The sequence below is a fragment of the Rhinolophus ferrumequinum genome, chromosome 9 (assembly GCF_004115265.2).
Source record: "Rhinolophus ferrumequinum isolate MPI-CBG mRhiFer1 chromosome 9, mRhiFer1_v1.p, whole genome shotgun sequence".
Taxonomy (NCBI): domain Eukaryota; kingdom Metazoa; phylum Chordata; class Mammalia; order Chiroptera; family Rhinolophidae; genus Rhinolophus; species Rhinolophus ferrumequinum.
In genome coordinates this window covers 38,576,762-38,591,918 of record NC_046292.1, presented here as the reverse complement: position 1 = coordinate 38,591,918, position 15,157 = coordinate 38,576,762, and the positions used below count along the sequence as shown (strand labels likewise).

General features: G+C 40.7%; 1 protein-coding gene across 4 annotated transcripts in view; it reads left to right on the top strand.

The window, feature by feature from the left end:
• Window positions 1–137: 137 nt before the first annotated feature.
• NDC1 (NDC1 transmembrane nucleoporin) overlaps window positions 138–15,157 on the top strand; it is a 51,028-nt gene continuing 36,008 nt past the window's right edge. Inside the window, exons 1-4 of one of the 4 annotated variants that reach the window (XM_033114009.1) lie at window positions 138–272; window positions 10,355–10,475; window positions 12,227–12,328; window positions 14,065–14,239. In XM_033114009.1, coding sequence (XP_032969900.1) covers window positions 222–272; window positions 10,355–10,475; window positions 12,227–12,328; window positions 14,065–14,239 — 449 coding nt within the window. In that variant the 5' untranslated portion in view covers window positions 138–221. Of the gene's footprint in view, window positions 273–8,435; window positions 8,877–10,352; window positions 10,476–12,226; window positions 12,329–14,064; window positions 14,240–15,157 lie in introns of those variants that run through there. The other 3 variants (XM_033114011.1, XM_033114008.1, XM_033114010.1) reach the window with 3 other exon arrangements.

The following is a 15,157-nucleotide window of genomic DNA, read 5'->3' as shown; positions in this document are numbered from 1 at the left end:
CTCAAGTTCTTCCACGATGTTTTGTCTTTAGCATGCTGGAGGCTGCTGAGAATCTGATTTAATGTGCTAGCTGTGGTGGTGGGGGGTTAAATTGAACGTCTGAATTTTTCCTCCTTTAAGTATGGAACAGTGGGTTTAAAGAACATGCTCACTTATAACCTATTTTGACAATGATTTTAGAAAATTCTTTTAGGGCACTTTGAGAACCTCTTCAAGGTGGCATGACTTCCGGGCTAGGTGCATCAAAAGGAGAAACCAGTGACACCTCCAAGGTACTTTTTTATACTTTATATTAAAAATGCACACCGTCCGAGAGGCTGAGCTTCTGCCAGGTGAGGGCTGACTATTCCCCACTGCTCCTGTTACCCTCTTCAGGACAGGAGTTCCCTGTGTGTTTCTGAGCAGTCTACAAAGACACATTTGGATTTAAAAGGCTGACCACGCAGATGAAGGGAGATGCGCACAAATTCCGGTGGCAGTAAATGTAAGGTCACCTTGGCAAACCTCCCATCAAGTGCTGAGTATTCCCCCGATAATTCACTCAACAGATATATATTGTGCACCTACTGCGTGCTGATCATTCTCATAGGTACTGGGGCTAGAGCAACAAACAAAACAGACAAGGTCCCTGTTCTCGTAGCTCTTCCGGTCCAGTGATTACTGCTAAGGGGTTGCCAGCCTCAGGCACTCCAAGGCAGCCGTTTTCTCCTTCCAACAACTGTTCTGTTAGAGGCTCCTCTGCTCTTGTCACTGGTTGGTCCTAGCTCTACCCCTGCGCCTCTTAGAACAAGTCTGAGCTTTTTCACTTGGTTAACTTCAGATGTTTGAAGATAGCTGTTCTGTGCCCCATGAGTCTCTAGCTAAATATTTCTTCCGTCTTCAAGCACTCTTCAGAGAACTTGGTGTCACCCTCTGTACCTTCCAGGCACCCTCTGAACTGGTAACCTGGCTCGTTCTTTCTTTAATGCTTACTTCCTGCTGCCCAAGGTGGTGATTCTTATACTTGTGGATCCTGTGAATTGCCCTGTACCAGCCATTTGCAACATCCCCTTCCTATCGCTTACCAAAAGTGGCAGGATTTTTCTCCTGTTGAAGAAAGGAGCACATTGTAAAATGATACATATGTATGTGTGTATGTATGTATTTATGTATGTATATATGTTTCTGCCCAGTTCCAAACACAGACTCCCTAAAACCCTTGTAAACGGGGGTATTAGGAGAATATTTTGTTCTAATATTTGGTCTTTGACCCCAGTTCCTAATACAGAGATCCTAAATCCCTTGGAATTTCCTGGGTGATGGAGCATCTTTTGTAATGGGAGACTCTTGGGGGGCTCCTAGATAGAGCTGGTCACTAGAAAGACCATGTCATGTTTAGAAGTTTGGAACTTTCAACCCCACCTCCCATTCTTCAGAGAGAGGAGAGAGACTGCAAACAGTTTATCGATCATACCTATGGAAGGAAGCCTCTATAAAAATCCCAAAAGAACAGATTAGGAGAGCTTCTGGGTTGGTGAACAAATTCATGTGCTAGGAGTGTACCCCAGCTCTGGGAGAGACAGAAGCTCCTGCGCTCAGGACCATTCCAGACACCCTATGTATCTCTTCATCTGGCTGTTCATTTGTGTTCTTTAAAATATCCTTTGTAATAAATATCCTTTGTAGTAAATAAGCAGTAGTAAGTAAACTTTTCCTGGGTTCTGTGAGCTGCTCTAGCAAATTATCAAACCTGAGGAGGTTGTTGTGGGAACCTCCAATTTGTAGCCAAGTCGGACAGAAGTTGTCGTAACTGGGGGACCCCACTATGTGTAACTGGCATCCGAAGTGGGGAGCAGTCTTGTGGGACTGAACCCTTAACCTGTGAGGTCTTTGCTAACTCCGGCAGTTAGTGTCAGAATTGCTTGGTGTGGCAAACCCACACATCTGGTCACAGAAGTGTCGTATTAGAGTAAAGGAAAACTTGAGTTTTTCCCAGGAACATATATAAATATCCACACTTGAGGGGGATTTAGTTACTACTAAATATGTTTAAGTGGTATGACTGATAAATTTTTCCAAAAAATTTTAAGTAGGGAGGTTAGATATAACCAGCATCATAAATTAGCACTATCTTCTTATAAAAGAGAGGACCTGATAATACCAAATAATTCAGAAGGCATAATCTCAGTACTAAAAACTTGAATTAAATTTAGTTTTATGAAAAACTACACTGTTCATTTTAAAACATTTTTATTAAATTTATTGGGATGACATTGGTTAGTAAAATTACATAGGTTTCAAGTGTACAATTCTATAATATATCATCTATATATTGCATTATGTTCACCACCCACAGTCGGTTCTCCTTCCATCACCGTATATTTGACTCCCTTTCCCTTCTTCTACCACCCCCTCCTCCTCCCCTCCTTTTCCTCTCCTACCAAGGACCAGTGAAAATTTCATGAACCAGCCAGCACCACCATTTGGGAGCCATGCTCTTTGTACTCCCACGTAGCACTAATAAATTGTATTCAGCTGTAATAGAAGCACAGAAAGCAGTGGCTTAAACAAATTAGCAGTTTTCTTTTTCTCATATAAATACAAGTTTGGAGATAGCCCCAGGTTAACATGGTTGCTCCCAATGCCATCAGGGATTCTGACTTTTTTTTCTGATCAGCAGTCCTTAGCATGATTCAATTCCAAGATGTCTGCTCTTTTCCCAGCTAAGTGTAAGTATTGAGGAGTTCAGCTCCAGGCCAAAAACCTACATGGGATCGTTCAGGCCTGACCATAGGCTGTCACAAAGCTTCACTGACAGGCCTCTGGGAAAAGCTGCTTGCCTCACCGTAGACTAAGGGCACAGCCAGTGCACTGAGCTCTCGGAGGGGAGTTGCAGTGAAGGACCCCGGCCCCACTCTACCATCACCCCAGCCATGCTCTTACGCATAGCAACATTCCTAGTCCAGGAGGCCTCCTTACGGGGGGAAGGGTCGGCGACCCTAGCTGTAGCCTCCCTCAGGTGCCTCTGCTAAGAACAACTTACTGTGTGTGTGTGGTGTGTGTGTGTGGGGGGTGCCTTGAAGATGTTTTTGTGTACTCTGATTTCGTAGTCAGTACTTTTCCACTCCCAACCCTCCTCCCCCACCCTCCTCCCAGCCTCTTGGGTTTGTACAATGGCTGGAGCCTGTTGTTTAGGGATCCCTTGGCAGTGAGATAATGGCCACGACTGCACTAATCCACCTGATCCTTGCCTGGCACTGTTCTTCTTTCTTTTTAAGTTTGTCTTAATTTTTTTAAAATAATATTAAGAATAACAGTACAGAAACATTCAACCTTTCTCCACCTTATTACATAATGACTTATAGTAATCCCCAAATATTAAGTCTATAAATACTTAACATTGAAGAAGACAAATTTGAGGTTGTCATTTGTCTGTGGCTTTCATTTTGAATTCCACAGTTCTAAGAAAAGTAGCAAGTAAACAAGAGAAACTTTGAAGCTGTGGGTGAAATTGTTAGAGGATGGTTGAATACAGTGTACAGACCCACTCAGAGCAATTCATTTATACTCATTATTATTTAGCATGATTTGAGATAGCCATGATTTTCCCTTAATCCCCAGCCAACTTGTGTTTAACCAGACCAATGAACGGGGGGGGGGGGGGGGGTAGGGGAGGAAGCCAATCATTCAAATTCCATGGCGGGATGCATTCCAGTACGTTTGAATGTGGGTGTATTTGAGAAAAAAGGAACGGTAGAGGAGCCAGCACTTTCTCCTACTTAGTCTCTTGCTTATACTATTATAGAAAGTGATTAAAGGCTTGACGGTTATTTTCATTTTCACTACTCTACTCAGACACTTGGCAGCTCAGCACTCTTCCAGCTCAGCTCAGCTCTTGATAGGCAGGAAGAAGGGAAAGGGCAAAAGGGGTTGGCCATTGAGTTAACCTTCCTTTTAGTGAGATTTTCCCAAAGCCCTACCCAATGGGGCTGGTGAGAACTGTATCACAGGGTCACCCCTAGTTGCAAGGGAGGCTGGCACACTGTCAGAATGGGTTTTAGATAGACAACTATTACATCTTGGAGCCCTGACTTTCATAAAAGTTAATGATGGTGGTTTGTCCATTGTCAGTTTGATTTCACTGGTTGGCATCATACAAAGGATTGTGAAAAAAGAATTCTGGGATGATGGCAGTGGCAGTAACATACTTTCTGAATCTTCCTGAATTCTCCCATAAAAACAGAACGAGTGAGATAGCAAAACCCAAAACCTATGGACAACATCCACAACAAAATTGGGTGACAAGATATCACCACAAACCCCAGAATTCAAGTAGGTGGAAACCACTGGCAGCTTAAAGACTTGCATGGTACCAGAATTTTTATGGAAAGAAGCAGATGGAAGCAATAGGGCATCTGAGAAATCTAAAAATAAGAGAACCTCAAAAGAGCCAGTAGGTACTCCCTGCAAAGTACAGAGGCTGATAGAACAGCAGCTAGTCCTGAGGTGTGGAGGGGAGTTTTGTACAACCCAGTCTACAGCTGATGAGTGCAAGGGGTCGGAAGTAAAGCCTGAAGAAGCTGGAGCAGTCCAGTTCTGTGACCTCTCAAAACTAGACAAAATGTCGTTCCAGGACACCAGAGTAAAAAATGCAGGGAATAGAATACAAATAGGGTAGCCAGGGATATTTGGGGCACAGGAAAATGAAGTCCAGATGAGAACGTGGATAGGGAACAGAGCCAGGAGATCTCAGAACACCTGAAGCCCTAGTTTTGAACAGTTCGTGAAAACATAGAAAAGAAAGCTATAGAGCCTTGAATTTAGCAAAGCTATCCTGACTCACCCCTCCCTCCTAACTGTGAAGGAAAACTATTTTCATGTAAAGATGAGCAACTGAAAGGACTGCAGCCAAATCTCATAATGAAGGTATTATAAAAGAGAGAGAGAGAGAGAGAGAGAGAGAGAGAGAGAGAGAGAGAGAGAGAGAGAACAAGGAGCAGAATAACATCCCTAATGAATGAAAGCATTCCAGAAAGATATGTCCAAAAAACCAGATAAAAACTATAACTTAATATTTCAAAATGAGCTAAAGTAAATTAAGGAAATAGTACAAGAAAGAAAAGCACAAATCAGAATTAGAATGCAGAAATTAGGTAATAAAACTCAGGAAAGAATTGGAAAGAAAAGGAAACCTCATTTCACTAATGCAGACCAAACTAGAAGGAATATCAGAATAACATAATTTTTGCATAACAGGTAATGCCTTAAGGGAATAAAAAGTGAAAAGGAAAAAATTTTAATTCCAGAATGAATAAAGAGAAATCAAAGAATTGAAGAAAAAATGACAAGTATAGAAGATACTAGGGAAAAGATAGCTAAAGGTATATTATACATGTTCCTGAAGAAGAAAATAATTAGGCAATGGAGGGAAATTAAAGCAAAAAATTATAATAAAAAAAAACTTTCCTGAAAAAAAACCAAAAAGATTTGAGACTGCAGGTAGAAAGATCATACCTCATACCTGGGAAAATCAACCCAGAAGATCAACACTGAGACAGACATACTTAGTAAAACTTCTAGTGTACTTAAAGAAAAAATATTTGGTGCATCTAGGCTAAAAGACAAATTCACTTATAAGGGAAAGAAAAGTCAGATTGTCGTCAGACTTTTTGACAAGAGCACTTTATGTCAGAAGACTATAGAGTAACAACATATCTAAGATACCCAAGGAAAGGAAAGATGAGCTAAGGATTTTACATCAGCCAAACTGATTTTCAGGTTTAAAGGTCACAGACAAAATGTTACCAACATGTTAACACAGGGAATACTCTCACGAGACCTTTCTGAGGTATCTGCTAGGGAGTATACCTGTACTTCAGACAACCCAACATGGACGGTAAGACATTGACATACAAGGGATGAGCCCTAAGTATATATTTACTTTTAGAACTAAGAATAAATAGATGATGGTTATAAGGGGAGAATACAGTTTCTAATGGTTAGGTGCCCTTAAAATAAATATACAGTATAACTAATAATGGAAGGATAATAGGGGAACATTTATAAGGCTGAATAAGCTTGTTGATTGCTTTATAGTTACTGAGAGTGAAAGAATATTGCTTCAAATCAGATGGATTTGAAGAATGGGAGGAGGAAGTTATTAGATAAGGTCAATGTTATTCACTGAGAGAACAATCAACAATAATTGTCCTCCCCAAATAGAGGGGATTAAAGATGTTACGTAAAGGAAATAACACAAACCTTTTAAAACGTGAAAAAGGATAAAGCAAGCAAATAAACAGACCACACAGTGAAAAACTATTTATATAAAAGAGCTGAAACATTCCAATAGCTGTGGGTGTGAATCCCTGCTTCACTTTACCTCTCTCTGCTTGACTTTCTCTGTAAAAGATCATATATACAATCAGTCTTGAAGGGGAAGTGTGACAATTAAATTTATATGATATGATTTCCAGTGTCCAAGATAAAGTAAGTGTGCAACCAAAGCAAGATCTCTTGCCTCAGCTAGGGAGGGGTAAAGCTCGGACTGGAATGCAGGATTGCCTGGCTCCAAAGTTAGTTCTTTCTCTATTGTGCTACTCGAGGCAGGACGTAGCCACTGAATGGTGGAATTATATGAATTAGAAGAAAAAGGAAAGATGCCACAGGAAAGGTTCATGGAAGACGTGGCATTTGAAGACTCAGAGTCCAGCTTAAGCAGAGGCATGAAGGAGAAAAAGCAAGACATGTTGTGAGGAGGTGAGGGATCTGAAAGAAGATCAGTTTTTGCTTCTTACACCTGTACCCATCTTTATCCCGAGAACAACTTATAAACTAAGATAACCAATTCTACCAGATGCATTCGTTGAGAGTATGATTTAGGAGAGTGAGTATCTAAAAATGGGGCTTGTACACCAGGCAGGAGCATCCTGACAGAAGGGGCTCTGGTCTGGTGTATGTCCACAGGGCCTGGCTGGTGGGGTGAATTAATAAGGTCAGACATAAAATGAAGTTTTTCACAGGCTTTTCAAGCCCTCTTCAGGTAACTACATTTATTGATTTACTATTTGTATCATTCAGGATAGATTAGGTTATTCTGCAATGACAACTCCAAAATATCAGCAGTTTAAAACAACAATGTTTTATCTCTTGCTCATGTTACAAATCCGTCACAGATAGGGAGGGAAACTCTGCCCACTCTAGTCACTCAGGTCCTGGGTTCAAAGGAGCAATCACCATCTCAAATATTATTAGTTACTGTGCCTGAGGGAAAGAGCTTGCAGGGTCTTACAATGGCAATTAAATCTTTCACCTGTAAGCGACACATGTCACAATGTCTTCTGCTCACAATTCAGTGGCCAGAATAGACACGTGGCCATAGTTAACTTTAAAGAGGGCCATGAAGTGCAATTGTATTATATGCCTAGAAAGCAGAAAGCTGGAAATACTCGAACAGTATTAAGAGCTATGATGTTATGTGAAAGGTGGGTAATGGGACTCAATTTAGAGGTAGAAAGGACAGTGTACACTGTATCCCCCTTTACAGTTGAGGGAACTCATGCACTAAGAGGGTTGAGTTACTTGCCCACCCTAACCTGCTATTAGACAGGGAGCTAGAATTCAAATCTGCGTTTGTCTGACTCTAAAGCCTTTACCTATTGCCTTTCAGGCACTTAAATATTGATGTGAAAAACCTTTGATCCTGCCTCTTCCTCATATACTTGGAGATGAAGCACTAAGTAGTCTCACCTTTACCCATAAATTTCATTTTACTGTCTCTGCCATAGGCAGAAGGTTAAATCACACTTTGCAAACACCCTAGGCTAGTTTAAAAGGGAGAAAAAGGCATTTTTGAAGACTGTTATATACTTTGCTTTTACTGTGTGGATTTTCCCTCAAGGATCTCCCTCTATCTTCAGTTCTTTCCCATGAAATCTGACCCCCAAGAAACCAGCAGCAGAGCTACCCAAGAGCCAACAAGAGGTGCAGCCTGGCTCCAGAGAAGCATGATCAAAGGAGGAGGAGCCTGAGCCTCATTTTCAGTTTGCTGAACCTTCCAAATTCTTCCCCAAGGCTTCGAGTTTGGTAAAAAAAAAAAAAAAAAAAAAAAGACTTAGGTTTATCCTGGGGAGTATATGTTCTCCACTCCTCTATAGAAAATATCATCCAGGAGAACTGGAACTAGGTTTTAAGAAACCAAATGCACCTCTAGGGAGAAAATTTTTCCATTTCAATAAAATGAGTGGGTACCTTTCTGGAGAGGGCCACAACGTCGTTTGATTTCACTTTCAGGAGGTCTAAAATGCAGAGAAATGAGGGGACATCATTTCGCCAGATCTTTCTAACTATAGAATTCCGATCTGTCAACACTGTGGCTAATGTAGACTTTTAAAAAAGACTAAGACTCCCAGCATGCCACAAGGTATCTCCAGGAGGACTTCGACTCCCAGCATGCTGTACTTTGGAACTCCGAGTCCCAGAGTGCAACACTCCTCTTGCTTCCACAGGGCCGTGGAGACTACAGTTCCCAGCATGCAGCAGCCCTGCCCCCAGTTACTGGCGCCACGCTAGACTCTGCTTCGGAGAGAACTTTTCGATTCCAGAGGGCGGGTTCTGGAGTCCCAAGCCACTGTGGGCACGTGTCTGCAGGGAAGTTCTGGTCCGTTGGGCCTGCCCAGACGAAACTTCGAAAGGATGGGTTAGGGACTGGGCCGGGCTTCGTTCAGGCGGCGTTTGAGGCAGCCCCACCGGGGTCCTCCTGGGGCCTTCCTCCCTTTGAACTGCGGTGGCGGGCGGGCTCACGGTCTCCTGCACCTCTCAGAGTAGGGGCCGCCATCACCATGGCCACGGCTGCTAGTCGGCCCTGCTTCGGCGGGTCGCGGGACATCTTGTGGCGCGTGAGTGCTGCGTTCACTGTGGCGTGCGCTGGGCTGCTGCTGGGGTCGGAGAGGGTGGGCGGGCGCTGACCGCGCGTGCGCTTTGGGTGTGGGAGGGTCCGGCTCTAGTGTCGCGTGGGGAGTGTGCCGGGAGACTGATTACAGGGTCATGTGGGGCGTCCTGAGTGGAAGCTGGTTACAGGGTGGGAGGGACGTGTTAGGGAAAGCTGGTTACAGGGTGTGTGCGTGCGGGACGTTCTGAGTGCATACTCGTTACTGGGGGAGAGACGAATTCTGGTGGAAGCTGGTCAGAGTGGGAGGGATGGCCTGCATGGGAATTGGGGTAGGGAATAGGGGACTAGTCTATGCGGGCATGGTGTACCTAGTAGGTGCAAAATAAACAACTTGTTGATTACTTGGGATAAGAAGTGTGGAGGAATGTTCAGAATTGGAAAGGCCTTAGCAGAGGCTGGAGTTGGGGACTAGATAAGCAGGACAGGTAGGTATTCTTTGTTAAATTAGAGGAATGTATGCACTGTGGGACCGACGTGATACTTCCTCGTTTAAAATGTATCAGCAGTTCTGCATCCATTTTGTGGAGGACAAAGAGAAATTGGAGAACTAACCCTCTTAGGATAGTGCTTCTACCCCAATGCACAGCCATCTGATCTAGCCTGTATCCCAAGCCAAAACTTTTGAGTCCTTCACTCTTACCGATTCTTTACCACCTATGTTATCAATCACCAATGTCCTGTAGATTGTGTATCAGAAATGTGGCTGCAATGTTTTCTTCCCCTTTTTTCTTTTCCCAGTGGCCGCCTTCAGTCACTGACTATAATCTTTGGCTTGGGCAGTTGCGGTGGATTGCCTGTCTCCAGTCTGGGTCTTGTCCCTTCTGATCCACCTTCATCATAGCCACCTTACGAACAAACACAAGGGTGTTTTACCTTCCAAAATATAAGTCCAGTTGTCACTTTCATGCTTAAAATCCCTCAGTAGTCACTCTTATTGTATTCACTCATTCAGCAGTAAATCTTGTGTCTCTTGTATGATAGGCATTGGTAATTCAGACATGAATATGATACATTAGTTGCCCAGTAAGAAGTGCATATCTAATCATTGTAAAGTTATACAGATGGTTCTTGTAAAATGTATACAGCTTTAGATATTGATGCATCTATCAATTAAACCTAGGGAGACATGTATAAGTTGTTGTGAAATACAGGTGTAAAACTAAATGACAATTCCGCCTCCTCCACCCTGTGATATTTAATGTAGTACCTGACTCGGGACTAATACAAGCATCAGTTCACTGATATGACAATATTCTGTAGTGGTATGTAAAGTTATTAGTAATAATCATTGGGTATATGTATAGCTGCATGGACTATGATCTGGGTATAAATGTTAGTGATTAACATCCTGTATGAAAAGATAAGATTTGCATAAACTGAAATAGTTTAACTGACTCTATGATTGAATGATTTTGTTTGTTAAAGGTTTTGGGCTGGAGGATAGTTTCAAGTACTGCCTGGTCAGTGCTGCTTCTACCCATCTGTACCACAGTATTTATCATCTTCAGCAACATTGACTTATTTCATCCTATACAGTGGCTGTCTGGTAAGTGAAATTCAGTTTGGGGAAAACAGATTTACAGGACCTACTACTCAACATAAAAATCACATTATGTTTCAAATTTGTTTTTAATTGCTGCCTGTATTGACATGACCAAACATTCACTTTGAGGTACTCTTAAGGCATGCCTTTCCTAAGCATAAACCACCTTTTCATTATATAATAATAAGATCAGTAAACCTATCAGAGGCTGTATTATCACATGAACAAAAAAAATCATTAGAAGGCCATGTAAATGAAAACTTAATTTTTGTTTATTTGTTTCTGGCAGTTTTATCGAGATTATCTTTTTAACGAAGAGAACTGTTTTATCTAGTTAAAAATTGTGGATAGAAAATATAACATATCTCTTTGAAAAAAACGCCTGTCTAAATTTAAGAATATGTCCTTTCTATATTGTGGCTAATAAGACAGAAAGATGAGAAGAGAGAGAAAAGGAGGAAAGAGTTAAAGACTAAAGAACATAGAGTTAAACGCAAAGATTGATGAGGAGCTCTCTATTGTGTGCCAGGCACCGTGCTAAATAAGCACCTTACATATACATCCTACCTCTTATTCTTCCTACAACCCTGTGTAATAAAGAGGTATTATCTTGACTTTATAAATGAGGAAACTGACTCAGGTTACAGTCTTCGGACACACACAGTTGGTGACTAACTGTGCTGGGATTTGAACACTGGTCTCTGACTTCAAAGCCCATGTTCTTCCACTATGTCACACTCGAATTAAAAAGAGAGGAATGTTGCCAGAATAGGTTTTGAGGTCTAAAATCTTGCCTAAGGCTAAGAAGACAAATACTCTTGAAATTCTTTTTATTTCCTCTTAACAACAAAAACAATACATTTCTTTTGCTTTGGAAAAGGGAAAGTGTGTTAATTTAATTTTTCAGAAGAAAATGCCAATTTTCAAGGAGTTTTAAGCTTTATTGCCGTTGGAGATATTGCTGCTAAAGAATTTAAGTCATGTTAAGTTTTTGTTCAGATATAGCAGTCATTTCTTAGATGGGCCCCACAGATCAGATGAAATAAAGCCATAAACTTATGCAAGGATGGCAAGTATTTCTGTCACCACTTTGGCAGAATCTGCTTCACTCATTGATCTTTTGATCTTGGCTGTCACAGTCTCAGAATAGTCAGTATTATAACCTAGAGCCATTACCAGTTGTTCATAATTGGCACTTAAGATTAAAACTTTTTGCCATTTCATGGCCAAGTATTCTTTAATACTCCAATCTCATAAATTGGATTTGATTTATGCCATTTTTCCCACCAAATGTTACTTGTTTTTTAATTCAGCTAATTTAGATGATTTATGGATTGTACTATTTCCAGAAATGCTTTTTTTTAGCTAGAGAGGCTAATTGCATTTGTTAAGAAGAGATCTGAAAAATATTACTTACATTTTAAAAAGAACCTTTGTCGGTATATTACTAAATGTGGTACTTCTCTGTTTCACATGATGAAATATGTTTATATATGTCAGTATCTGTTAACATCTGGGTCATCTAAAAGAAATTCTAGTATAATTTTAAAGGACCGAGAACTTGGTCCAAATAACTCACATGGTAGTTTTTGAGTGGATGTCCTATAGGACCTGTCAGCAGTATTTGAGTAAATTATTAAAGAAAACTTTTACAATTAAAATTGTAGTTGTGGTCCAAAACCTTTTGTTTCAGTATACTGAACATGACTACATGACTGAATAAACTTAACTAATTCCTCTCTCTTGTGTTTCAGATTCTTTCAATGATCTGTATAGTTCCTATATAATCTTTTACCTCCTGCTGCTGTCAGTGATAATAGTAATAATAAATATTTTCAATGTGGAGTTCTATGCAGGTGAGTTTTCAAAGGTTAATCATCTTAAAAAATCTGAATTTTATTAAGGGCAAGACTCCATGCATTTTGTATATGGGTGTGTATGACAGAGGCTGTGTATGTGTCAAAGTTTTACAAATGTATACAGAGTCATGTGCTTTGAATGTCTTATCTTAAAATTTGAGTGCCAGTTTCTCTGTTTTAAAAAATATTTAGACCTTCTAGGACAAATATTACATGGTTCCACTTCAGAGGTCCCTACACAATTAAATTCGTAGAGACAGAACGTAGAGTGCTCCTTGCCAGGGGGTGCGGGGAGGAGGGGTGGGGAGTTGTTTAATGGGTACGAAGTTTAAGTTTTGCAAGATGGAAACATTCTGGAGATGGATGCTGGTGATGGTTACACAACACTGTGAATGTACTTATGCCACAGAACTATACACTGAAAAATGGTTAAAATGATGAACTTTATTTATGTGTATTTTACCACAGTTAAAAAAATTTAGGTCTTTTCATGGTTCACAGTTGGTGTAAAAGTTGTGCTTCAGCAGATGTATTCTAATAGGGTAGGAGACTAGGACCAGGTGATTTCTTAGGTCTTTCTCCAATATAAAAATCTACAATTCCAAAATTTTCCAAAAAACTTAAAAATACATGTTTTGCCTTGGGAGAATCACCTGCTAGATTCCAGAGCTCTTTTTTTCCCCTTAGTTTCTCTCCTCATTCTTCTTGCCTTTCAGATTCCTTGAGTCCTTAAGATACAATAAGAAATTTTTTCTGACATTGCTTGTTTTGACTAGAACATCTTTCCTATTTTTAGCTCTCCAGTAGTTTCTTGTTAGATATGGTGTACAATTTCAAATTCTATTCCGGATGTTACAATACATACTGTTTAACTTGGCTTTGCTAATCCTGCACTACTGGCTGATGGATCTTTTTCTGTTCAAATCGTGTACAGAACTCCTCAGTTCATAGCATGTATTCTTTCACATTGCACCTTGTGGGCATTTCTGGTGGAGAGGGAGTGGTGATAGCAGCCTGTTCCCTAAGAGCACCGAAGCCCTTTTCCACAGTTAATTTTCTGCCTCCCCACAATGTCTTCACTTTGAGCATATTAAAAGAAGAATGCCTACATATATAAGTTAGGGAACCCTATGCCAGCTGTGTCAAAGGTCAACATCCCTCACCTCCCCAGTTCACTTCCAGAAAACTTTTTTGTATTATCCAAGAGAGAGGTATTAGAAATTCCCACACAAGCATTTATTTTTGTATTCAGCATTATCAATATTTACCTAATTGGTGGTTTATTTTTCACAGGTGGACTACATATTACCAATTTTCAAATGCTGAAATAAAGATAACTTGCTGGAGGGCAAGCACTATCTTTTAAAAATTATTATTATTGTTTTTTTATGACAGGAGAGTGCCAGGATAGGCACTATTTGAGCTATCAAGAAATTTTAAAAAGAAATGAAAAATGTTCCTCATACTGTTCTTAGGTTTCATCTCTCTAGATTCTTTGGTTTTTCTTTCTTTTTTTTTTTTTACGTGCTGCATCTCTTTGTATTTAATCTTTTTTTCAAGTCATTTTAATTGAGAATTTTTAACTAGGAATTTTTCTGCACTGTATCTTACATTGCCTCTGGGTTTCTTCCTGCCCTTTGGAGTATTTGTGCAAGGATGAGAGGGGACGGTTTAGGTCGTCGGGCTTCCTACGCTGTGGATGATAAAGCCACACTAATCTGTTTTGCTTGTAGTTGTGCCTTCCATTCCCTGCTCCAGATTGGCGCTGATCGGGAAGATCGTTCATCCTCAGCAGCTCATGCACTCATTTATTCACGCTGCCATGGGAATGATGGTGGCTTGGTGTGCGGCAGTGATCACCAAGGGCCGATACAGTTTTCTTGTGGTTCCCTGCTCTGGTACTAAGAGGTAATAATAAGTGTGTTTTCTTCTAAGGAATGTTGTGTAGTTACTAAGCCAAAGATGACTTGTATAGTTTAATGGTTCATGGGGACATTGTTCGCTTTCTAGACTTCTATAGAAGGTGCTTTTTTACATACATCAAATGCTTTTCATGTTTTATATTTGTTGAATCCAACAAGTTTTTAAAGCCGTTTATTTGATGCACGGTGCTGTACTAGATGCTGTTGGATTTATAAGACTGGTTCACACATAGACTGTGAGCTCCTTGAGAACTGAGAACAGTAGGGGAATTAAGCCATGGACACAAATGGATATAATACAGAAGTAGGAACGTAGGAGAAATACGTTGTTATAGGAAAAAAGTGAGATGTACAGATAAAACCTGTAGGAGTTCAGAAAGCGGGGAGGATCCACACAGAGCTTCTTGGAGGAGGTGGCATTTTTTTCCTTCTGAATTTGTTTTGGTTGGGGTGTAGAAGATGGGTTGGGATGGGAAATGTCCGTTCTAATCTTCCTGGTACAGCTTTTGGAATTTTTTCTTGGCGATGCTGCCCTTACTTGCCAGCAGCTCCCTCAGGTTCACTGCTGACTGGCTCCTCGTTGGAAGAGAAATTCCTCTTTTTCTGGGAGACCCTCCTGTTGGCTGCCTCTTCAGGATCACTGACTGGTTCCTCTTTGTGGAAAGATTTCTTCCTCTTGGGAAGACTTCCACTGCCAGCTGTTTCTTCAAGATCACTACTGACCAGCTTCTCCTTGGAAAAAGATTTCTTTTTCTTGGGTTTGGAGAAAGCTGGGTCTTCCATTCCATTCTCCTGAGGAGCCAAGGAGGTAGCATTTAGGTTGCAGGTTGAAGGAAGGGTAGTATGGGAAGAGTGAAGAAAAAATTTTTAAATATTATAACTCCCCTCTCCAGTAAAATGCGTT